Consider the following 25,324-nt stretch of genomic DNA (forward strand, 5'->3'; position numbering starts at 1 on the left):
TTGCATTGTCTGTGGTTTTATATTATTTTCAAAATGTGAGAAATGTACCCAAAGTTTATTTCATGAATAGCAATTATCTTTGTATCTAATTTTGATACTCTATGCTTATTACAGCACCAGCAGAGCAATCTTACAACTTGTACCGTGCCATTGTAATTACCATTCTGTAATGAGAAGGACAAATCAGGACCTGGTTTTAGTGACTCTGGTAGCTCAATTTGCATTAGAAAAATCTCACTCCTCTCCTACTTTAGCATAATGAGTACCTTTTTTTTTTTTTTTTAATTAGCATTGTCCTAAGTACAGAGTTTTATCTTAATCTTGTCCTTTTAAATTTCACATCTGCTGAGTTACAAACTTACTCTTCCCCAGAGATTCTCTCTTAATTGGCTCGTTTTGTGCATCCTCTTCTGACTCAGGCTTCTGCAAAACAGCAGCTGATGGTAAATAGCTGTGGGGTCTCAAGATTGCCCTTGTTCCTGGTTTTGCATATACTGATACTCGACACGTATATTTACTGCTTTTGTCTTTAAGTTGTCCAAAGTTACATGTTTGGGGGTTTTTCCCTGTTTGTAGTTTGATTTTAGCGCTCTTCTGTAGGATGTATGGTTTAGTACCAGGTGACAGTATCTGAAACTACATGGCTCTCAACTCACAAAATTAATTATTACTGGTTAAAAAAGGGTAGCTCCCTAAAAAATCAAACAAAACCCACAGACGTTTCCCTACAGTTGAATGTTGCTCGTTCTGACAGTTGATTTGTTTAAATTTAAGAACGAACCTGTACTAGACGAGCACAGCGGTTGTTACCAAACATGGCAAATAAATCTTTTCTCAAAAAAAAGAGAATTCTCTTGTATCAATAAGGCAGGTTCTACCACTGAGAGCACCGAGCGCAGGTTCTCACCTGCTGGGTGGCTTTGGGATGTGATGGAGAGGAGAGGGCAGGAGAGAGGGCGGCGCGGGAGGGTCCCGGCTGGCAGGTTCTGCGGTATCGCCGAGCAGCTAACACGAGTGCGGTGATACAGGGGAAACAGTTTTACCCAGGGTATCCCATCTTTTGAATACTAAAAGCAAATGAATCTTCAGTAAACATTTCGTTCTGACTGGAAGCATTGAATACTGATCTGTTCAGACCTTGTTCGTAACAGAACTTTCTTAAACTGAGTTCTGCTGCCTTGGGCCCAGCCCCTGGGATGTTACATGCTGCTATTCTGTTCTAAAGGGGGGTGGGGGTGGTAGCCCCTAGTCAGTACTTCTGTGGTCGTCACATCTGGGGTTACTGGAGTTAATACACTTTGTAAGTAAGAGTGGTTTCATACAGTCAAAAATAATAGAGTCCACCCAAGCCGTTCAGAATAAATCTTTTTATTTATCAAAATACATACGCTGAATTCTACAAACACCCATGTAACATTTTTTATACTGTGTTTTGGTGGTTTATGTTAAATGGACAGGTAGCATGAAGACTATTCTAAACAGGCACACCATCATTAGCTTAACGTAACTTGCATATAAAAAGCAATATGACCCTGTATTCTATCAAAATTCGCATAATTTAGGTCTTTCATAAAAAAGAGACTGTTCATAATTAATTACAGTAGCAAACAAAGTGCCGTGCATTAATAGTTTAAGAATTCTAGAACATTCATCTGTATCTCTCAAAATGGCAAAATAAAGTTCTCTTCCTGAGCCATGGTGGGAATCAGGGCAGTTTCCAACTCCTTCTGCTTCTGCAGGAGGCCCTGAAATAAATGGAATATAAATGTGAATGTTTTGTCTTCCTCGTGCAGCCTGAGGTAATAAAGTGTCACTCTTTCATACTTTAAAACTATTTCTTGTTAAGGCTCAATTTTTTTTTTTTTTTTTTTTTTACGTTGTCTGTTTTAAAAAGCAGTGCACTGTAATACGTTCAGTAGAGAGGGAACTTGAGAGTTCCCGTCTTCTGCAAGGGACGTGGAGGTGTGACTGAGGTGGAAGCCAGCTGGGCTTCCAGGGGTGTCTCTGCCCTGGAAAGAGGATTCTTCCCTTGTGTTAAATTCAGCCTGCTCACCCCTCTGTGCTGTCACTGCACTTGCAGTACCCTAGCCTATTGTGTGCAGCTGAACCCAAAACCTCGATGGGTACCAGCTTTTACTCTTAACATAAATTATACTCTTAAGAGAAAGGCCAGCATTACCATTTGAAGTAGAACGTGTCAGGCATTTTCGGCTATGCGTACTCACTCTCAAAAGGGAAAAGGTTCCTGGTTTGTTCATGGCTCTCCTAAGTACTACGCGATGGAGAAAACCTGTAATAAAACAACTTCTGGAAGCGTGTCCTTGTCTGTGTGGTAAGGAACACCTGACAGGGCTATGTCAGGTACATTCATAAATGTAAAATACATCTTTTTACTGAAATATGATCATAAATGTTGACACACCTGCCCCTTGGGCTCTATCCATTTCAGACCTCTCAGCAGTAATCTGGTACCAAGGCAGTTTGGAAGAGCTGTAAGAGCAGTGCTCCCGTTAGAAGATAAGGGTTACAAGGCTGCTGGCAGAGCTCAGCAGAAGACAACGCAAGCCAGCGGGTACCACAATAATTCAGACACGGTATTCCTGGTGGTGTGGAAGGGAGGAGAGGTCCCGCAGAACCAGCCTCCGATAGCAAAGCAGCCCGTTAGACTTCACTCTGCAGCCTTCCAAAAGCAGCAGCTGCCTCCTTGCAGCTTTAACTAATCAACAGCATCTGCTGTCGCTATTACTGGCTCTGTGGACTCGCTCCGCCCCTTTGTCAATCCTGACTTTTATTACAGAATGCTTTTTGCATTTAGCAGGCATCTTACAAAACAAAGTCACGTGATAAATCGCCCTAAATCAACCCAGAGCTGAGGTGAGAAACCGGTTAAGTAACACTGAAAACTGGAACAAGTCTGTCACGTGGTTTGGAAAGGCAAAAAGCGGGCCTAGAGAAATAATGTGACATATCTGCACAGGGACAAGCGGCGAGGCCTGTCCATGCGTGCTGTCGGGCAGCTGCCGGTGGCTGGCAAGGCCCCTCGGCCAGTGCAGGCTACACCTGTTGGCAAGTGGTTTTAGTGCCGCGTCTGTTGCCGAAAGCCTGCGGAGAGTTCCTGTTCCTGCCGTCACCTGAAACACAGGAAGGGACTTTGCTGTCCTGTAACAAATGCAGCGACAGACTCACCCTCCCTCCTGCAGAGGAAAGCCCGCATCTGCCCTCCGTTCTCACTGGTGTCTTCCGTGGGTCGGCCAGTTCAGCTGGAGCGTTACTGGAACGGCCCACCCAGATTTCTCTCTCCCTGTAGCTGGGTGTGTATTTCAAAGGCTAAAAACTGGTCAAATATGCTGTGAATTCCCCCGGACAAAAGAAGTCTAAAGCATGGCTAAGTATGTTGGAAATACTTTTTTTCCCCCTGAAACTACCATTCCAATATATGCATGTTTATATAAATTTAAAAAAACAAGTCTAGATTAACTTCAGAAATAGAAAACTAAACTCTGCTCATTGCCTACGTTGTACTTCCTACAAAATACTGCATTTACTCTTCCTTTCTCAGTGAAGTAACTGATGCAAAACAGGTCTCACCTGCAGGAACATGCAATACTTGGCTACAGAAGATGTCCCTAACTTCACCAGTTAACGTCTTAAATGCCTTCTGCAGCTGGTGGGCTATTTAAAAAAGAACTCTCTTCCAGAACCTAAGTCCACTGGAAGAGGAACCTTACCACTAGCTTTTGGCCACTGTTAAGACCTGAATATATCAAAAATGTCTCCTAGCTCCTAAAATTGCCAACGTGGATATTACCACCCTGAAGTTCTTCAAATATCCATGGCTTTAATTCATCTCAGCAAGCCCAGGGATCAAATTGTGCTTTGAAGCAAAACACCACTGACAAGTGAAGGCTGAATACAAAATACGTCACAGCTGCAGGTACTTAACAAACACGTTAATAAGCACTGGGGAAGGCCAGATCCAGTCAAGCCCATCTGGGAGCTGTTGGGTGCAGGCAGCGTTCCTGGGTCACAACTCTTCTTAGTAACTCGGAGCCATGGCCCTTTGTTTGCACAAGTAATTCCCCTACTATGGAAACACAACACTTGCATGGCAAAAATTCCGTCTTTCTAAAGCTCAGCAGGTAATTGATAGTGTTGACTACTGGCAGTGTTGTTGTACTAAAGTCTGTCACGCTTTCTTGCCTTTATTTTGTTAATTTACAAATTTTCTTCCCTGTAAGGCAAAGAAAAATAAATAGTGCTCCTAGCAATAAAGTATTTAGTATGGAGCTACTCAAAAACAAGGGACATAATGATTATCTTTAGTGTTCTTCAAGAACAAAATGCAAATATAAATGTGTGTTTTGTTTTTTTTTTTTTCCTTGCAGTCCCCTGTCAGGCCGTTGAGAAGTGTAGGAGGAAACTCTGTGATTGTCCAGACCTGCGGTTTGAATCTGCTATGAGCCACACCTTGTTGCCAACAGGTGTAGTATCAAATTCACTCATGTTTTAATAACTAGACTGCTGACAGTATTTTTTGGTATTCTGACTCCAATCAGGGAAATAAGTAACTTCACAGTTACCAGCTATAATCCTTTGTGCTGCTTTAAACTACTGCAACATGGACCCTTAAAAGACAGTTTCACCATATTCAAAATCCTTCTGGCATTCCTGTACATCGAATCATTACCAGTAGCTTACTACAAATAGAACAACGTATACAAACATACACAGGCTTCTGTCTCAGGAGCGTGGGTGTGTGTTAGTATTAAACTGAATTTCATTTTATATTCACTCACTAAATCTGGCTGATTGACAAATCCTGAATTTTAAATGTTAACGACTAGCTGTCTTGGAAGGATTTTCTAAGTGTTCACACTTCAAATTTGCACGTGACAGTGTTTTTCCAGGACTGACCCCATGAACCCTTCTGCACCAACCACACTGCTCTGGTGTGACTGGCTTACCCATGACATGCAGAAGTGAAATTTATTAACAAAGGTTCTGGTGTTTTGTCAAAACACTGTTAGTTTTCCCCTTGAAATGGAAACATTCTTACTATAAGCAACTTTACCAAACCTGGAGGCTCAATAAAGCCCTTCCTCTCATTTGCAGCGTTCTCAGGTACCCCATGGTTTCACAGCTGGCCTAAGGACTAAGGAATCTATAGTCTCTCTCTAAGGACAGTCCGAAGGTGGAAGTAATGCATGAAAAGCAAAATTAGTAGAAGGGAACAGAAGTAGAGGACCAGGCCCAAAACCTAATCACACTGGATGGAAAAATGAATTTAAGACTAATGCTTATAATTATGTAATAGTTTGCGATGTTCATTTTAACTTTAGTATAAGTATATATACACATAGGTATTTATCCTGTAACTTTTTGCTTACCTGGCGTAATTCTGACAGTCCTTTGAGAATTGCTTGTTGTCTCTCTCTGATTTTAACTACATCAGGATTTAGAAGAGGGTCTCTAATGTGATCAGAGCTAAAAATGTGTCGTGGCATTTGGCAAGAATCTAAAAGTAAATGTGTATCAAATCAGTTAACCATACTCTTTTATCAATTTTGTTGTCATTTTGAAGCAGTAGTTTTTCACACCTTGTGAAAATCAGGTTTTGGTTGCTATCACTATTTTTAAGTCAAACAACGCTTGAGATTCCTAAACCCAAATCTATATAATAGAGAAGTGCAATTGTACTTCATTAACGGTAAAAAGACAGATAAAAGAATAAGAAATTCTGTTGCTTTTTTGCTTTTTGTAACTTTTTCTATGGCCTTATTTAATACACAGTATCAGTTGGCTGCACAGGCTTTCTGTATCGTGCTGTGGGACACGTGGGTTACTGCAAAATTCAGTAAAACCAAATACTAAACTGAATAAACTGTAGCACTTTGAACTAAATCACTATAACATCCCTTCTACATGAATCAGTTCACAATACCATTCAGTACCATTAAACTGTCGATACTGGGGGTCATATGTTGAAGGTCTAGTCACTGGTGCATCTGGATCAAGATAATATACTTCGTTTGTTCGAACATACGGAATAAATTGTGAAAAGGGGTCTGTAACAGGAGGAGAAGAGCTCCTCTGCTGGGTAGCTGTCTTGGTATTTTTCTCTCTTCTAATATTGTTGTTAAGCTCCAGGAAATCAGAAGCAAGTATCCGTTTTTGTTGCCCTTGGTGTAATCTGTTTTTAACTGCTGGAACAGGTGGCGACTCAGATCTGTATAAAAAAATTTAAGTTAAAAAAACCCCAAACAATACTTAAGTAATGTGATGAATTTTCTCAAATAGTAGAGACGAAGAATCCCCAGTGGACTGGACCTTCTGCTCATTTATTCTGATTTTATACCTGCAGTTTGTCTGGCCTTATGTATTTTTAATAGGAGGCAATTAGATGCATCTAAATTCTTGTAAGAAAATTTTAAAAGATGGGAACGAGAAGCATGGATATTTCACTACTAATGTATTTATACGTTTCATTAATGCACAGTATTGACGTACCTTTCTTCATTCAAATGGTTCTCATGTAACTGTTCTTCCTAGGAGAAAACCAAGAAAGTCAAAAGTCAAAGTACCCCATGCTTCATATGGTATCAGAAAATACTTATCTTAAAAATCTGCTTAAAATTAATTGTCCCATTTCTCGGGTACAAGTGTCTTGAACATTTACCTTTCAATAATGTAAGCACAAAACTCAGGTTTACCATTAACCTCAAATAAACTAATGGACTCGGTTTAACAAATGAATAAATATTTAAAGATGCCTACGTAAACAGTTATGCATTTTCACATACATTTTTTTTTTATATATATACCCACAGCTTCTTAAACATGTGTTATGTAGCCACAGAAAACAAACAGCTGAACAGAACTGAAGTGACCTCCTTTCTACACCATTTTTTCTCTATTGGAAGGTGTGAGAAAGTGAGGCGTTTATGCATACAGATGTATATGCATACAGAGAGAGAAGGCATGAATATATTTGATAGTATTTTCTTTAAATGACAATTGCTTTTTTATCCCAGCCACAAGCTATACTGATACATGCATCCTGAAATGGAGAATGCCTCCACTAAGGAGGATGCATTTCTATGACAACAGAGTACGTCCTCAGGAATCCGTATTCTTTGCAGAAATAAAAATTGTTTTCTTGAACAGGTATGGCTACGCTTCACCCATCGCTGCAATGCAATGACTGGAGAGAAAAGGGCAAGTCAGTGACGTCCTTCTACCCTGCACACTGTTTTCAGCCAAGATCCCTGTTTACATAATGAATCAATGACAATGAATAAACAAGAGAATCAACACTTCAGAAGACTGAAGTAACAGTAAAAGCTAAGTCACAAAATATGACGATGTTCTCCCGATCATGATGAGTGAAACAATGCTGTAACACCATTCTTTGCACAAAGGAGAGTAATAGGAAGATTCTCAATGCTTGAGTTCCACAACTGAATTCCCATCCAGGCAAAACTGTGTGGAACAAGTCTTAAAATTACACATCGTTGCTCTTAAAGACGAAATAGTTACCTTTCTGACTCTATGTCCCTTATTCTTCATTTTTATTTCTTTGTGAGGTGAAGGAGACCTGTCTGAGTAACTGCCCTTTTTTGGGCAGAGATTCCCAGGGGTATTCCTTTCTACCAGCTGAAGCAGTTCCATTTGTCGTCTCACTTTGTTTTCTTCCCTTTGTTTCTGTAGCTGTTTAGGGTATCTTTCTGATGCTGGAATGTATCTTTTCCCAGGCTTGTTTATATTCCAGTCAGGTCTTTTGCTGTATTTTTCTGAAGGTTTAATTTGTCTGTCTTTTCTTGCATATTGTTCATATAGATCACTGTATATGCCACCAGTTTCTTTTCCTGAAATTTTATTTTTATCTATATACTGCATGTCCTTCTGGCTTTTTTTGCTGTTAGAGGTTTCTTTATATCCTATGGATATATCAGGAGATCCACAACACACGGTTCTTTCCTCAGCTGACTCAGTGTATGCTGAAGTATTAAAGTAATCTTAAAAAGAAATAAAAATTATATTTTAACTCCAAGTCTAAGCTATTAAAATTACTTGTTTAACCTTTGTATGCATATCAATCTACCATTACTTATTTTACTCAAAGATAGGTTGTTAAGTTTTATAATATTTTTCTGTTCTTTTTTATGTGCAAAATAAACAGGACCAGTAGAAGCAAACTCAATAAGGAGGGGAAAAAGAAGAAAGATCGGAGAACAAAATCAAGTCACCGTAAAGCAAAATTTATGTAAAATCAATAAACATTATTTTAAAATGTCAACTCTATTTCTGTCACGGTACCCAAAGGTAAAGAGCAAAACACGAGAGCTTCTTTTTAGTTTTTCAGCATGCTGATGGTTTGGTCATATTCACAATGCTACTGGGATTAACTTAACTTTCCTAATCCTTGTCTTCTAATGGAAATAGTTTTGTTCAATTTTTAAATTACTAACAATCCAGCTTCTTCCTTTACTAAGGGGTATACACAAAAACAGTATTTAATATTTAAACTCCAAATTCACACTAAAATTTCTATCAGCGCAGTCAAAACCCAAAAATATTAATTGTTGCTTAAGCAAATAGAAATAAAAGCTTCCACTTTATAAGCGGTAAGCTAACAAATTTCTAAATACAAGGCATAAAGTGATCGTAAGCTTCCACTGAATCTGCTAATTCACACCTCATCTACAACATTAATAAATACAGACTGATTTTGAACTGGATTTTTTAATGGTGTGATACAAAATCAAGATAAAGACTAGCAAGTACTCTGTCTAGATGGACCTGCAATTCTGTCTGGATATTTAGCAAGAATTGTAGAAAGCTTTTCTAAACATTAGAATGTAAGCTCTCATTTTCTAATGAGTCCATGGTTTTCTAATTCCAGAACCATTGACAGTGTTTCTGCCAATATGTTCAAGGATTCGTTAGGAACCCAGCTCTACTGGGTATCAAACCATGTTACATAAACCTGTGAACATTCGCACTTGAAGACTACTACAAATACATGTTTAAATGCCTTAATAAATGTAGTCCTACATGGCTTGTGACCATGGCTTTAAGTCAACACTGTATTTCAGGCTTCATTATTTGAGTCTGTAACTGGTAAGTAACAACTATATAGACATATCACTTATTTAGAAGAATATAGTGATATATAGTAATATACTAACATGCCTGTGTCTATGCATACTTTTCTTTCTCGTTTTACTCCGTTCTGAACGACAGTGATTTGGCTCAGTTTCACAAGTATGCTGTTCTACTGTCTGTCTTGAGGTACATCAGAGTAATTAAAGGGCCGCATACCTGTCTGTACAGCAGTGTCTTTCCGAGGAGAAGTCTGTGCATCAATATGACTCTTAATGTCACCAGAAAAATTATGACTTCGATGTGAAAGGCAAGTATTAGAATTTTCAAATTCTGTATCACCTAAAAAGAAGTAAGTAAAACTCTTAAATTTAGTGACGTATGTTCCATTTAAGCCATGTTACCAAGTTATCACACTCTTGTGTTCACAACGTAAAGCAAGACTGAAAACTACGGTTCAGATCCTAATACTCTCCCTTTTCCACTGGAAATCTAGTTGACAGCACATAGACCTGAATATTCCCTATGTATTACTGATGGTATCGTTGTATTTCTTCCTTTGTGTAATATAGTATTTGAAATATTTGAAGCTTATTAACATACAATATTCTCCATATTAGTTAACACTGGTATTTGTTTGGAAGGTAAATAAACTGAAATGAAATTTGGTTCATGAAGCAAAGGAGCAATTTCTGACTGAAATGCAGAGGAAAAGAAACCAAGACAAAACCACAAACAACTTAAGACACAAACACCAAAGGAACAGGAAACAGAGTATGAAAAGGCTCGTACTTACCACCAAGGTTCTTCTGAAGTTTTGAAATGTCATGTCCCTTCTGAGCCAAGTCTCGAATGCGCTGCTCGTGTTTTAATCTCTGTGCCAATTCTTGAGCTTTCTGCATTGTCTGATAGAGCTCATTTGTTTTAAGAGTCATGAGTTCCTTTAGAAAAGAGGAAATACACGTGATCATTTATTTTAAGAATAAATTAATAGGATTCTTTAATTCTCATATAATCTTCAAGGCTTACGTATTCTTACTTTGGGTAGAGCTTCTTTTTATAAAAACAAACCCAAAACTAGTTGAGTTGTTGCAATGTGACAAAACTGTTATGATTACAAAGATAAATTCAGAACCTCTGCTGAGCTAATGAAAGATGTTCAATCCTAGCATTAAAAAGCAAGCATCTAGATCCTGAAAATTATTTGGATATTTATCTCCTTTCTAATAAATTAGTATTTTCTTAAATGCCATCTGATTTCAGGCATCTATGACTTCCTAGATCATATGGTTTAATGAAATAAAACCCTACATAAAAATTTTTTAAAAACTTACTTCCTCCTGCTTCCACAGAAAGGAGACGGTAGAAGCCTCCCTAACAAAGGCAGAACATCCCTAAATATGAAGGCTAGCTTTCCAGACGTGGCAGGTTCAAAGTGCAGGAGACTGGGCCAAGGAAAATCTCTAAACCGCTGCTACCATCTCATCCCTACTTCCTACTGCATTTGCAGGTGGAAAGAACAACTGACAGTACAACTCGTTTTGAAGGAACCAAGCTATTACAGAGAAAGATGATTTTCCCGGTTTTTTACCAGTTTGTTCTAGCATCTACAGGTAGATGCTCTATGTTTCCATACACAAAAATGCAGAGAAGCTGGGGATCTATATTTTGTCAGGTTTTAGAGAAGGGTGTGTTTTTGGAATCACCCTCTCTTGCGACATCAAGGAATTTTGCTACTGTTCCAAATACAAAGGAAACAGTGATAGCTGCTACTGTGCCAAAAGAATAAAACATCAGACAAGGCTTTTAACCTTCTACAGAGGTAAGGATGTATACCTATGCAAAAGTGTATTTACCAAAGGTCAAAATGCACTTTTGGTTTTACTTTTATATGAAAGGAGTATGTAAAGCTCAGCAATAGTTACAGAGAAAGCTCTAGAACATGAATGACTTTTTAAATTGGTTTTCCAGAATATATTCTGAAAAGTCTTTAATCCAGACTGAAAGCACACCCACTCAAATAAACTTCATGGTACTGAAGCATCTTAAAAGCATTAAGTTACCATCAACAATAATTGAGTCACATACTTTGTACGTATTTTTTTTTATTTTAAATTTACAATTAAAAATGCATGTTTCTGCATTACTTAAAAGTACAATTCCATTTTTGCAGTTGTTACCATTTACCATCCTGAAAAAGCCTTTGTCTAAAAAAAAGAAACCTGCTTTGAACTTGTATGGTGGTGTAAGCTTATTAATTGAGGAGCCAATTTTGGTCTCAAATGTCTAAATTTCAGATAGTGTTCATTTTCAAAATGATGAGGTGACACAATTTTGAAGGTGAAGAACAAGAACCATTTTCCTGAAAACCCAGTATTATTACAGACTATCTGCACTAAAGGAAATGCAAATGCCCACCTCCTTTTGTTTTTGTTTCAGTGTATCTTCCTCAAATTGTTTCTGCATTTGTTCTTTTTCTTGTGCTAGGCGCTGTTCTTCTTCTTGTTCTTCCCATTTTCTCTGCTCTTCCTCCAGTTGTTTCTTCTTCCGTTTTTCTTCTACCTGAGCCATAATTGCTTTCTAGTAGTACCAGAAGAAAAAGGAAAATTAAATGACACAACATTAAGGTATTATAAGCTATTCATATACTTCCATACATGTGTATAATAATTGGATTTGGATGAATTAAAAAAAAATCACGACAATTTATTGCAAACACTTTTGCTTCCTTTAATTTCTCACAAGAGAGGTGGCTGCTTTCCTTATGTTTTCAAAAATGCTTTGATTTTTCTTGTACAGAAATGGTGGTCTCATTTTTACCTTACATACTGCCAGCTAGTATTTTGATCTAGCAGAATAACAGTTTGACCGGAACAGACAGGCTCATTACATTTATACTAAGACCTCTTCACATCAAGCAGATATACATTTGGTTAGCGCGCCACAGAAATAATGTAAATGACAGTAAAGCAGATGAAAATGTAAAGATTCACAGAGCAGGTATCTGCAAGTGTCAGTCCTCCTGATGACAGTGGAGACTGAAGAAAAATGCACACAAACCTACCAGAGCGCTAAAGACTGCGCTATATGTTTTTTAAGGCAAGAATTCAGTTACAGAAATGCAAACACCTCTGTACAAGTATGCAAAGAAAACTCTAGAGTCTAACTGAACGAAATGCCACCAAACGACTGTAAACATGCAATCTGAAGCATATAGTGCCTCACTGGACTGTGGTATTAAATCTCATGCTTTACTCATGACACAACGCTACCTTTCCTCCTTTCTTCTCAAGAAAATGGTGTTAGACTTTAAAACAAAAGTTTACCTGATGTTCTAACTGTTTCTGCCGCCGCCTGTCTCTCTCTTCAATCTGTGCAGGGTCCAGGAGAGCTGTCATTGAACGGAGGAAACTATGAACAAAGAATCATGTAAGTGTTTTTAATCATTAGAAAATAGTCCTAAAGCCTTTCTTAATTAGAATCAGTTATATCTCAATTAATATTTTTATATTGACGTTATCCCGTTGTATTAATCTACAGTTATGAAATTAATTTTACTATGGAACAAAAATAAGGTCATTTGCAGTAAATGTTATTAATGTACAATGGAAGCACTTGTGTCTTTCAAAAGTGAAACAACAGGTATTTCTGAAAAAAACCAAAAGCCAAATGAGTAAGATCCAAAGATCAGATTTAAAGAATCTTATTAATTTTTTGTAATTTTAATTTCTGAGGAGTTATCAGAAATGCACTGGCTGGGAAGATGATTACACTTACAAAGCTCACTCACCTGACTTTCTGACCGTGTTCTGGAGCACTGTTTTTAGCAGCTTTTTCTGCATCTCCCACCTTTAAGGGCATGAGATTGCCTAAAGCTGCAGGTGAAAAAGGGTGAACAAAAGCAGTCAGCTCCTTAGGGTCAGGTGACAGGCAAAGACTTTCATGCTGGTTTTTGTACATTCCATTTACGGGATGTTGTGTATTAGCATTAAGGTGGTTCTTTAAAGAATCAAAATGCATTGCCCATCTGTCATGCTCTTCAGCCTAAATAAACATGAAGCAACAAGAAAACAGAAACATGCTCAATGACATGGCTTCTGTAAGGTATGGTTAACAAAACAAACAATACACATTTTGTACAACAGGAACACTTGAAAAGCTCTTGTTATGGAGCTACAACACAGTAGTTAATTCCCAAAATGGGAAAACAGAAGCATCTCTATTGCTTAACATGCAAGTCAGGTCAGAAATTATACTGCTGATCAGTATACCTGGTCAGCAAAAACATATTGCCACTATATTTCCAGGAAAAAAAGGAATACCAAAAATTAGAAAGTGAAAAAAAAATTTGAAAAAGTTAACGTGGAATCAGCCTTTTTGGTACTGTTTTTTTCAATTCATATAACTATTCCATTCCGTAATTTTACTAATCGTACTGGGAATTGCTTGATTGAGAGGTCAGTACCCTGCCCATTCTGCCATGCTCTCCTCCTGTTGTGTAGATATTCTCTCTCCAGTAATATAAACAAGTGGCATCTTTTACACTGCCCTACATTTACCCCCTTCATTTTAATTCTGGACGGTAGCAGAACTGATGTGCTTTGGGCAGAGGTATTAATCTCCAACTTCCTATTTTCAGCCAGACAGGACTATTATAAAATAAAGCCTTTTCAAAATCTCTTTCACCCATAACAGCCACCACCGGCTCTCCTAACAAAGTACCTAAAACTTTTGCAGAGGTGACATACTGGGTTTAAGCCCCTCTTCTGTACCACCCAGGCTTATCTTTCTGGCTCAGTGCTGGCAACTGGGACATCCCAGTGTATCACTAACAAAAGATTTCCACCTTTAACCTTTGCTTTTTCTATAGGTACTGAGAAGGTTTTCTCTGCTGACTAGGAGAACAACTGTTTCTCTGCAGGGACTGGAGAATGGCTGCCTCAAAACTTGCAGTTTGCAGGAAAAAAACCTAATCTAATCTAATAAACTTTCTGGGAACCCCTTCCTTAAACAAAAATTCCCTTGCGTCAGAAAAGTTTCACACTTATTTTAAAAGAAACAAGAAAAATCAGTCCAAATAATAAAAATCAAAATTATTCTTCCTCCTGTTCCCTGAGTTTTGTTCCCTTTGAATACTCTGTGATGTAGATCAGAGTAGTTGGAAAATCTACTTTATTCTTATGCATGTCTGTGGTGCAATACGCAGAAGGGTTGAGAGTTTAACACAAGACCTGAAAAAAAGAAATGCTGAAGAAAACGAGATGTTGAAGAAAACAAGGTTAAGCACACTTCAGCTTCCTTTCAAAAAGAGGCTAGAAGTGAGACTACTGTCAGGTTACTCGCTGGTGACTGCAACCATCTTCCTACAGCAAACCTATCAAACTGAAAAACAAGCCAGCTAATGAAGGAAGCTCCCACAGCTGTGTTCCCTTCACAGTTGTGAAAGCTCAATTTACAAAGGAAATCTGATCCCTTCAACAATTCAGGAAATAGACTCGTGTTGTGTGTAGGTATGTAACCAACCTTAGCAACAAAGGGCTTTTTTGGAGGGTGGGTAGGGAAAGCTCTCTTCTAGCATTACTAACTGTGCAATTAAAATGAAGAATTTCTGTCTAGAATTTTGTAACTGCCATAAATGCTTCAGTTGAGAGTAAAAACTGTAGCCTTTTAATCCAGAAGGCTTTGAATGTTATGTTAATGAAGGTTTGCTAACCAAGATTCTTGTTAACTAATAATATAGAACATCTCATGATGTGAATACATCTCACATGGTGAAAAATATAATCCTGGGGTTAAAGGTGCGTACAATAATTTGGAAATGTAGTGCAATCTCACTATGTGTTTCTTCACTTCAAAAACCGGAGAGTCTTGGGACGAGTGTGTCAGTATCAGACTGTACAAGAATGCAGAATATTCCACTGACCTTAAAACTATTAACAGTATAAACAGTAACACGTAAAGGAGGGAAGTCAGCTTCTATATGAAGAACTTCCAGGGGGTAGAAGATATATTAACCAAATTGGCCAATAGTATTAAGTCTCTCCAGGTATTCCACCTGCGAAGCAATTATATTGGCCACCGTTTCCTTCTAGATCCAGCACAAGAGACCTACATTCCACAGCCTGGAAAAACCACAGGGTAAAAAAGGTAAGGCTATTTTCTTCAATACTTTTTGGAGATGTGTTTAAAAAAGTTTCCTAACAGTGTGTGCATATTAAAATAGTATTTATAGAAACAGATGTGAACACCACTGTGACACACTGTAGCTGTCTATAACTTTCCTTCTCTTTCCTCATCTCCTTCTGTAGTCTACAGAAAACTTCTCTTTACCGTCTAGCCAGTGTCTCTGCAATACCTTCCAAACCCTAGTGAGACAGAAAAAATGTATAGTAATATCACTGTCTTCATCTTTGCAGAAAGCACACAACACATCACACCAGACACACAGTAGCCTGTTCTCTGTCACCAAAATACCGTAACAGCTACTGGGCGAATGGTCAATTAGACTGTCCTATGAACTTACGGTGAAAATCTGGACATGCTGCAGGTAATTACATCTTAGTCACTCCATCATGTCTATGATTTCATCTTTTATTTCTTAGAACTAAAAGATATAGAGAAAAACTTCTCTTATTCCAAAAAGTCCCTCTAAACCCCAGATACCTTTGTTAAATTAAGTTTTTCTTCTATTTTTCGTAGCTTAGCTTCTTCCTTCTGTTTATCCAGCTCTTCAAGCCACTTCTTCTGTTGCTCATGCTTCAGTGTGCTAAAAGGTCGTTCCTGTGGCACGGCCTCCTGAAATAAGGTAAGTGCTAGTCTCTTCCTTGTACAAAAAATTCAGTACCTTGTCTAGCCACATAATAAGCCTAGCATAACTTTCTGCCCAGACTTTAAGTGGACTGTTCTCTTGCACAAAAAGATGAATGGAAGTTTGTAGCTGTAGCAAGTGCCTGACTGCTCCGTAAAAATGCTTCAGTTGTTAAGAAAGATGCTAAATAAGGCAGTCTTTGAATTTATTCTCAATTGAATCATCAGCCTCACACTCCAAAAAAACTTACTTACACGTATCATGAATAAAAATAAATCCCTTCCTTCTTCCTATGGTTCACTGCTCAGTCTGTGTTCCAGGTAGATTAAGCACTGTATCTAATTAGTACTGATCTGTCTCAAGTAAATTCTAGATACCATTTTCGTTCCTCTATTTCTGCTTCTTAATGGGGATCTATATTATTTAACAAATTCCAGTGCCACTAAGAACTTCTAATACTATCTGACAAAACCCACTTTTCAATCAGTGCCTACTAGCAATAACTCAAAAACCACTTCTTGAACCTTCTGCCATCCATGTGTTTTTTTAAAGTCTATTTCTGAGAGGTTCACGCTTCTCTATTTTTTTAACGCACACCTAAAAGCTGATTAACGCTTCCTCTCACACCTCTAGTACTGTTCTTCACATCAGCATTGAAAATGCTCAGTCTTTAAAGCATCAATATTTTGATCAACGTTCATTCAGACACAATTCTTTAGAGCAAAAATTCTACTGAATGCTTCTGGTTTAAAAGAACTACTGAAGATACACAACTGTTATCAACAAGTAAGTAAAAAACCACCTTCATGCAATTTAAAATCTTACCCCAAAAACAAACGCTGTGCAACTGACACCTGGTAAGTCAGAAGACTGCCCAGCTGGAACACTTAAAACATTCAGTGGAACTTTATTGGACTCTGTGGTTGAAGAAGTTGTACAGAGAGAGTTTTCCTCACTGGTAATAATTGACTCAGCTGGAAACACTGTCTGGAAATAAAGTGACCACTTTCAGACTTAGTAACTCACGTTATTTGTTTGTATTAAATAGCCTTTAACATAAAATAAATCAAGTATATTATACTTCTAAAAGCTGCTATTCATTAAACTTCAGCCAAAACTTGTAACTAAGTATCTCATATACAGCATTTCTCAATTATGTAGACTGAAACAAATTCTCATGAGGCAGACCGGTAACTTTTCTAGGAAAGCTGAATATGCCACAAAAAAAGCAATTTGCTTTTGCTGTAATAACTGAGAGGAGGTACAACCCTAACTTCTGTTCAACAGCAATCAGTTTCACCATCTGAGTATGCTACGTTTATCTGACACAGCATTTTCAGAATGACAGCTGACTTTTTAGAAGGCTGGCTAAATTCCAGTTGCTATGCTCATTATTACGTAAGTAATCTAATGTACAAGAGAGCTCATGAACAGTAATTATACAGCCAGGAGTTACATTTGAGACAATCCTCAAAACAGTACTAGAAAAGATTTATACCTTTTAGTTAGGAATCAACATGGAAGGACAGGAATGGGTTATTCGTGCTACCAAGGTCTTAATCTGTGACGCTACAAACTGCAGCAATAGGTAGGGTATGAAACAGGGAGTTGTGACAATTCATGCTGTGAAAGAGCTTAAAGTGACTTGCTAAGTCTGGATTCTACTGGATTCAGAGAAAAGAAAATCTTGTATCAATTGGAAGTTCAACTGTTCTGGAACAGCGCTGGGGAAACTTTTGTGTTTATAGATAGCCTTACCTTATCTGGGTCAGTTGTTTCCACTTTCTCTTTATGGGTTTCATTATTGCCAGGTTTTGCCCAGAAATAACCCACCTTTCCCTCCAAAGTTTCTTTCAGTTTCTTCTTCAGTGCTACCTGTTCATCTTCAAAAAACCAAACTCTTAGTAGGAGCTCCTAATACAGACACATAGCAGTTTAGAAAAAGAAAAGCAGCAATGCACATCTACCCTGTAATTTTGACTGTAAAATGGACTACAAGAGTAAGTTACCATTGTCTGTCAAATCAGTCTAAATGTAACTTTGCTCTTAAACCAAGTCTCTGCCCAGCCATGTAGAGGTAATAGGGGAATCTCTCTGGGGAGACTACAAAACACTGAAGGCTTAAAAACGTCCCAGGGAAAGAGGGAAAACTAACAAATAACCAAGTATATAAATTCTCTCCATTTTATTATACCAGTCTGGACTATTGCAATATTATTAAAACAAATGGAGCTACACATGGAAGCTACTGACAATACAGAATCAAACCCTGAAACAAGACGGTCTACACCCAAGTTGAAAACAAAACAACACTCCTGCATGTGAATGATAAAAAGCTTAATTTTTGAGAGAGAATTTACTACTGCATTAAACATTTTTATTTTTCTACAGATTCTCCTTGGCTGGTGATGGGGCAGGACTGCAAACCGTTTCAAGTTCAAATTGCAATTTGATACATTCAGTCGTGCTTGTACATTGGGGGGACACTTTTCCCATTAAAAAACAAATCAATTTGTTAATGATAACAGCTATCAACTACTGCCGAATGTTACAAAATCGGTGGCAAGTAACTCCTAAAATATGAAGCATAACTGAATATTTTGTGATTATTTGGTTAAGAAGGATTTTTGCAAGAATTTAGACATAAACTTTGCATAAAATTTTGTAATTCAAGAATATTAATCCATCTTGGGAGACTAATTACACTGTACTTTCCAATTTGTTGCAACTGCACCGACAGAAGTAAATTTAAAAGAGCACAAGGGAAACAACGCTTTTGGAGTACTGAATGTAATGAACTGATCAAAAAGGTATTCTGTATAACGTAAGTACCTAATTCCTTCTTCCATTGGGTCTTCCTAGATTCTAATAAGGCTTTCTCCCCTTCTTTTCCACCCAAGGTACTAAACATGTCAGCAGGCTTCCATGAATCCTTTCTAGAGAAAAGGAGGGGAAAAAAATATAATTTCACCTAAAAAGCTAATCTATTGATTTTAAAGGTAACTATTTAGTTAGCATTTATAAAGATTCTTACTGTGATTAAGAAATACAACACATGTTTATTTGAGATACAATTTTTGTAGACAATAATAACACAGATATACATACGTAACTTTCTGTCCTGGCTGCGGACATGCTTCTTGTTTCCTGCTTGAATCAGAGTTAGCCTTATCTGGAACAGATGAAACTTTACAAGCTTTTTGGAGCAAGGCAATAATGTTTTCCTCTGATGCCTCATTAGGAGCTGCGGTAGAATACAGATATATGAAAAGATATAAAAAAAAATATATATATATATGACCACTAAACTTTTTTCAGCATTGAGTAAATAGTTTGAGAACAGCAGAAACTTGCAAATTTCCCACTATTTAACAAAACTGTTTTCAGGCCTGCTTATATAGTTAAGGCATGTAAGTTACGACTTTACAGGGTATTTTTAGAATGCTAGACTTACAGGAAACACTTATTCTTGGTTAAGAGCTCAGACTTTGGGACTCAACTGCAGTGTGTCTTTATTCTTGGTAGCAAAGAGCTGACCACCTCGACAGATCCACAAACAGGAGTAACGGAAGACCTGAACTCTTCAGAAATCCAAAAGGGCCCATCTCTTTGCGGTATTGGGTTTGCGCTTTTTTTCTTCAAACTCCTAATAGTAAAGATACAGAGCAGTTCTGCTATGTCCCCCCCACCCCCATGTAAAATGGTTCCTGTTTTGCATGAAATATTGACAGAACTGCTTGCTGTTTTGCTCTTCGAAATACTGGAATACTTTCAAGCAATCCTAAGATTTTATTTAAAATTATCAAATGCTTGATTCCTAACAGTAACAGGCAATTTCACAACCACAACAGGAAACAGTATTTTGCCTGAGACCATTACACATAAGACTAAAGCTCTGCACCCCAAAAATAAATTATGAACTCAAAGTTTAGTTTTCAGGTTTTGCTCCGTTTCCATGAAACTAACTTATTCAGGTATCGGTACCTTACCCATTTCCTCTTGCTTTTCATTATGAGTTTCAGAGATGCTTCTAGTTCCTTCTTTTACAAGCATCAAAATCTGCTGAAGCTGTTCCTGTGTTAAGCATACCAAACTTCTTAGGTCTTCAGCTGATACACATGAGTTTTGAAGTTTCTGTTGACTTTTTTTAACATCAGGATTCTCTGAATCAGGGTATCTGCTTGTGCTATCTCTTTGGAAAATCAAAGAGTAATCTTTAGTTGCAGCTTCATGTGAGGAGTGTTTAGTAACTTGCAGTTTTTCACCTTTCGTCATTGATAAGCTTGATTCACTCCTTGGTTTTGTTAAGTTTTCCTGCTTGATACAAGCATTTTGTGTTGACCTCAGAACACGCCCAGTATGCCTTATTCTCAACGCCTGTTTAGGTGCTCTGGCTTTATGACCCATCTGTTAAAGCAGTAAGATTTCACCATATATTAAATAAGGAAATAAAACTGCACAGGTAACAAACAAACCCAAGAATGACGCAGCAAGTAAAATCGGCATCATTTCTCTTCTCTGTTGCATCAATAGAAACTAACTCAGTATAAACTAATGAAATATCTGCATGAGTACTAGGAATACCTTGGAAGAGAATACAGCACCTAAATTTGAATATTTAAAAATATAAGTATGAAAAATAACTTTAGGTAACATTTAAAAGAATTATTAATAATCTTTGATGTTTCTGAAGCCTGGCTTCAGACAGGTAGACATTTTCACCATACAGTCAGTATTATTTCAATCTTGATTTTTCTATCCTGTACTGAACTTTTATCCTTTTCAAGGTCCTTGATGTATACTTGTAATTATCTCCTGTGTATTGAGGTCATATTCTTTCCTTCCCCAAATCACTGCATTCCAGTTTACCCAGGCAGAGAAAACCTAGACAACTTAATCGGAACTTAAAACACACCTCAGATCCCTATTTTATCAGATTCCCTTTAAGGTCTCTCAAAGTTCTGATTTAGATGATTCCCTGTGCTACTGTAACTTCTTGGCAAAGTAAACTAAAGTGTTTTGCAAAGCTAAAAGTAGTCATGGAACTTTTAATCAATCCTTTTCAACAGCTATTATGAACCTGAGAGATCACAGAATACCTCAAGTTGGAAGGGACCTGTAAGTACATTTATCTTTCATCAATATCAGTGATTGCAAGTATTTAGACAGTTCAAATGTGTTCCTGAATTTCTGTTAACAAACTAACTGGTTAATTTGTGTGCTCCAACCAAAAAAGTAATTTTTCCACTTACCTGCATTGCAGGCTTTGATTGATCTTTTGGGAAACAAACACAAACATATGAAAGAAATATTTAATAACAACTTCCTCCTGAAAAACAATCTCAAGAAATTAGTAAACTGTTATATTAATCTGATTTTTTATAAGGCAGAAAAGTACTTTCCCCATAACATCTGCCCCAATTATATATGTATATTATTTCAGTATACACACTTCAAAAGTATGTTTAAAAAAAACCCAACAACATATGTACATTCCAGTAACTATTTCCAGTTTCATACAATTCTAATAAACTTACTGTGCCAGTCTGATCCTCCCCTGCTATTCATCCTGTTTCTCAGAGCATCCTGGGGTAATGGCTTATTTTTAATTGCTTTTTGTGATTTTTCAGTTTGCTTTGTGTGTCACGTCTTTTCAGGATAGTCCCTGCATCCAACCTCATCTTACTACACGATGCTATGTCTCCATTGCTGACAGCCTAAAGAGCCAATACGTGCAAGATCACACCATCCACTGTTCCTCTTACTATGCCCTGAAATACTCTTCAGTCTTTTAACAGAAATCTTAAAAGAGGATACATAGAGGTGTAGTGGTGTCAAAAATAATAATAAGTACTATGTTTAATATAATACTTATTAATAACGAGTATTGTCATATTAGATTAGTAAAGGGAATGTGGTAGTCAACACGAGATAGCCTGCACATATGGGTAACAGAAAAGGAGGAGAAAATAGCAGGGATGATCCTTTAGTGGAACAAGTCTGTTGGCAACAAGGCTTCTTCAGCTGCACTATGCAACTATTGCTCTGGCAGTGGTTGTTGCACATTTTGCACTGGCAGTGCCTATACCCTTTTTTTTATATTACCAATTAAAGACACTGGAGAACACTAACATCTGAAAGTCTGCAAAACCATACTATTAATAGTTTCCAGCCTACATGAACATCTCAAAACTTGGGGATATGCTGATTTGTTTGTCCTGCAGAGAGAGGCATTAAATCCTGAACCATCTTGATAATGTTTCAGTAGTAAAGATGTTCTGCACCATGTTTATCGCTGGGTTCTCAAGCATTCAACCCTCATCTGATTAGGTCACTTTTTGACTTCTTTCTGATTACTCAGAAATTAAATCAAGTGGGATTCTATATGCTATGCAAACCCAACTTCTCTGTGGAAAGGAGAAAAACATTAATAGGGTCTTTGCCATCACAGTGGGGAGATACATAATGTGGAATTCTAAAGTGCTGTTTACAGGTTATTTTCTTTGGGTTTTTCTGTGTAAGGAAGAAACAACTATCTTGAGTAGCAGCTTAAGCTGCTATAGAACAATGCTACTTTAGCCCCTAAGACTGTGAGCAGTATTTGACAGTGCAGAAGACAAATTCAGAAATAATACAGTTTGATGCCATTTTTGACACAATTCGATTGAAGGAAGAGCCGTTTATACCAATTGTATAAACATGTCAATTCCTGGAACAGACTGCTCCAAGGTTAGTTCAAAGTCAAAGGTAATGCTTTATCTCAGAACACTCTAGGATGTACGTTGGCACTAGCCAGCCAATGATACTAACTGTGGTTTTAAGAAGTGAAAGCTTGTAGCACTTCTGTTTCAGAGGTGATACAAGATTTTGTTTTCAGTAGATGGTTTACCTTACTGACTCAAAATACCCACTAACACCTCATTGGACAGCTGTCTGGTAAATGCAGAAAATGAAAGGTTCATTCAATAGAGATTTTCTGCATCCTGACTGCTATGTAGAAGAGTTAGAGAAAGTGGATCTGTGCTCGTATAGAAGCATCTATCTGACAAATCACAAAACCAGACCTTCCTAATGCTTAATTACGAACATGTACTGAAAAAGTCAATCTCAGATGGTAGCAATGAGATCTGGTCTAAATAAACTGCTTATTGAAAATTATAAACGTCAACTGCCAAATACTAAAGCTGCTTTTTAAAGCAGAAATGTGACTGTAATGATGTAATTCTGAGTAAATCAAGCAGAGTTATTAGGCCTCTTTTTCCTTGGCAAGTAAGGTGCTATAAAGTTAGAGAAATTATCAGGTTATGTTTTTTAGGAATGGCAAAACATGCTGTAAAGAACCAAGACTATTTGCCAGCTGTTCACCAGGGGACAGACTATTCAGAAGTTCATTACCAACCTACCGCTTGGTATCAAGCTGGTAAGTAAGAGGACCTGTAAATAACAATGCACAAACATTCTTCCTAATCTGAAAAATATTTCAATAAAGTTGTGCTTCATGTTGCTTGGATCTTAGGTTTAACTTCAAGAAGCCTTAAAGATTACTCAAGAGAAACAATTAAAAAAATACCAGAAGAAGCTAGAATTAGCCTAGGCTTTCCATCCAGCACTTCAGTTTCAAGCTTTAGTCCATCACTGCAAAATGAGAGAGAGAGGGGAAGCTGAAACATTAATCTGGTAAAGGTAATACTTTTTGATTAATAACAAGGACAAGTGTGCTTAATTGTAACACTGTATTTACTGTTGGTCCAGATGGTCTTTCATACCCCAAGCTTTCTGTGTCTGTGAGAAGTTACTTAATATGAAGAAATCAACAGGTCTTGAAAAGGGTGTATTTTTATTATTGATCCTGAAAAATTTGCATGTGCATGTTACAAAGTAAATCTTCACACTACACGTGCCGCTCTGTACTGTTATACACAGCAATAAACCTGCCCCAATAATTTAATAATCCAACAACATAAACTGTGTGCTTAAAAAACGCTAAAGAAGCCTCCCTGAATGACAGTGCTGATCACAAAGGGGGGCTGTAGTCTGACAACAGTCTTTAATTGCGCTTCCAGGCAAAACTGTCCCCATTTTAAAATGGAATAAATGTTATAAGGGTTTAATAAAAGGAAAAAAAGTTGGCAGTGTTTAGGTGTAAAGTACCCAAATGCTTTTCTTTCTTCCACGCATTTGAGAAAATCTAACGTGAAGATTAACGTTCAAAATAACAATTATCTTCAAACTGTCTTTCATTTCATTTTTTTTTTTAAAGTCTAACACATCTGAAGCTCGCGGGCAACTTTCCAAGTTAACGCGGCAGCACGGATGTGCCTGAAGCTGTAACTCCAGACGTGCCAACAGCATACGGCAGCCAAGCCGAGCCCGGCAGCCGCCCGGCGTCGGCAGGAGGCGGTGGGGCAGGGTGACGGCACCCGGCGGGGCGGGACCGGGAGCGGCGTCGGGTCCCGGCGTGGCCTCAGCCCCCCGCACCCGGCGGCGCGGGGCAGGCCTGCCCCGGCGGGGGGCGCCACCGGCGGGCCCCCGGCGCCTCACGGCGCTTTGAGCACCTCACCCCCCAAACCTGCCCCCAGACCCCTTCCAGAGGCCCTCCGAGAGCAAGGCTCTGCCAGCCCCTCGGCTCCGTCACGCAGACCGCTCCCGTTCCCAGCAAGCGCCTTGCCGCCGGCGGCACCGGCGCGCTGCGCAGGGGAAGGTTCCCGGGCCGCCCCTCCCCGCGCAGGACCGAGCCCCAGCCGGCGGGGGCGGCTCTTGCTGCCAGCCCAGCGCCTCCCTTCCTCCTCTCCCTCCTTACCCCAGGTTCATGGCTCTGCCCGGCTGCGAGCGGGGCGGCGGCGCGCATAGCCCGCCCGCTCCCTGTGCGCCGCGGCCGCCGGGCCGCGCAAGGAGCCGGGAGCCGATAGGCTGCCCGCAGCGCGGCGGCTTTGCCAATGGGCTCCTCGCACACTGCGGGGCCCGCCGCAGCGAGCGCCGGGGGGTGGAGCCCGGCGCCTGCGGAAGGTGGCGCGCGGGGCCGACGCTGCCGCCCTGGCCGCGCCGAGCGTGCCGGGCCGGGCCGGGGCGCGGGGGCTGCCCGCGGCGCTGGGGGGGGGGCAGCGCCGCGGCCGTGGGGAGCGGGCGGGGGCCCGGCTCTGCGGCCCTCGAGCAGCTGCTTTGGCGGCGTATAAAACGTGTCAGTCGTCAGACAAAATTAGACCTTTTTTTCAAATATCAGTTCGCAGCTGTTTATTGGGTATTTATTGATGGATACATCGGCTGACAAGTCTTGTGACGCTTTCATTTAGAGACTGGGGCGAGGGGGAAAAGGAGCCCGGCGGCTCTCCCGGTGACGCAGCGGGCGCAGGCCCGGGCCGTACCGGGGGGGTTGGTAGCTGCTGCTGCCCTAAATCTGTGACTCTGAACCTCTGA

The 25,324-nt window shown here is 39.0% G+C and overlaps 1 protein-coding gene across 9 annotated transcripts; it reads right to left on the minus strand.

The window, feature by feature from the left end:
* Nucleotides 1–1,352: 1,352 nt before the first annotated feature.
* On the minus strand, nucleotides 1,353–24,831 carry CCDC66 (coiled-coil domain containing 66). Of its 9 annotated transcripts, none has more exons than XM_055806985.1 (20): nucleotides 24,711–24,831; nucleotides 23,481–23,545; nucleotides 21,163–21,185; nucleotides 19,900–20,317; nucleotides 19,019–19,154; nucleotides 18,743–18,846; nucleotides 17,669–17,793; nucleotides 16,736–16,897; nucleotides 15,766–15,897; nucleotides 12,893–13,146; nucleotides 12,429–12,513; nucleotides 11,521–11,682; nucleotides 9,899–10,043; nucleotides 9,322–9,444; nucleotides 7,537–8,015; nucleotides 6,508–6,545; nucleotides 5,952–6,226; nucleotides 5,388–5,515; nucleotides 2,226–2,290; nucleotides 1,353–1,745 (listed from the first exon to the last, which is right to left on the minus strand). In XM_055806985.1, the coding sequence occupies exons 1-19, from the start codon at nucleotides 24,719–24,721 to the stop codon at nucleotides 2,273–2,275; spliced, it is 2,883 nt and encodes a 960-aa protein (XP_055662960.1). In that variant the 5' UTR covers nucleotides 24,722–24,831; the 3' UTR covers nucleotides 1,353–1,745; nucleotides 2,226–2,272. The 9 variants fall into 9 exon arrangements, 8 of the variants coding, with proteins under 8 accessions (XP_055662960.1, XP_055662957.1, XP_055662958.1 ...); XM_055806982.1 differs by adding an exon at nucleotides 2,423–2,640 and having other exon boundaries at nucleotides 1,353–2,290; XR_008747643.1 differs by having other exon boundaries at nucleotides 1,668–1,745; nucleotides 2,226–2,640.
* Nucleotides 24,832–25,324: the final 493 nt, after the last annotated feature.

The sequence above is a fragment of the Falco peregrinus genome, chromosome 5 (genome assembly GCF_023634155.1).
Source record: "Falco peregrinus isolate bFalPer1 chromosome 5, bFalPer1.pri, whole genome shotgun sequence".
NCBI classification, from domain to species: Eukaryota; Metazoa; Chordata; class Aves; order Falconiformes; family Falconidae; genus Falco; species Falco peregrinus.

Excerpts from the sequence above, each read along its gene's own strand:
- CCDC66 (XM_055806979.1), bottom strand. Across the intron at positions 15,898-16,735 it reads GCACAGCGTTTGTTTTTGGG|GAGGCCGTGCCACAGGAACG; the intron begins GTAAGATTTTAA and ends ACCTTATTTCAG. Across the intron at positions 12,514-12,892 it reads GAACACGGTCAGAAAGTCAG|TTTCCTCCGTTCAATGACAG; the intron begins GTGAGTGAGCTT and ends CTTTGTTCATAG.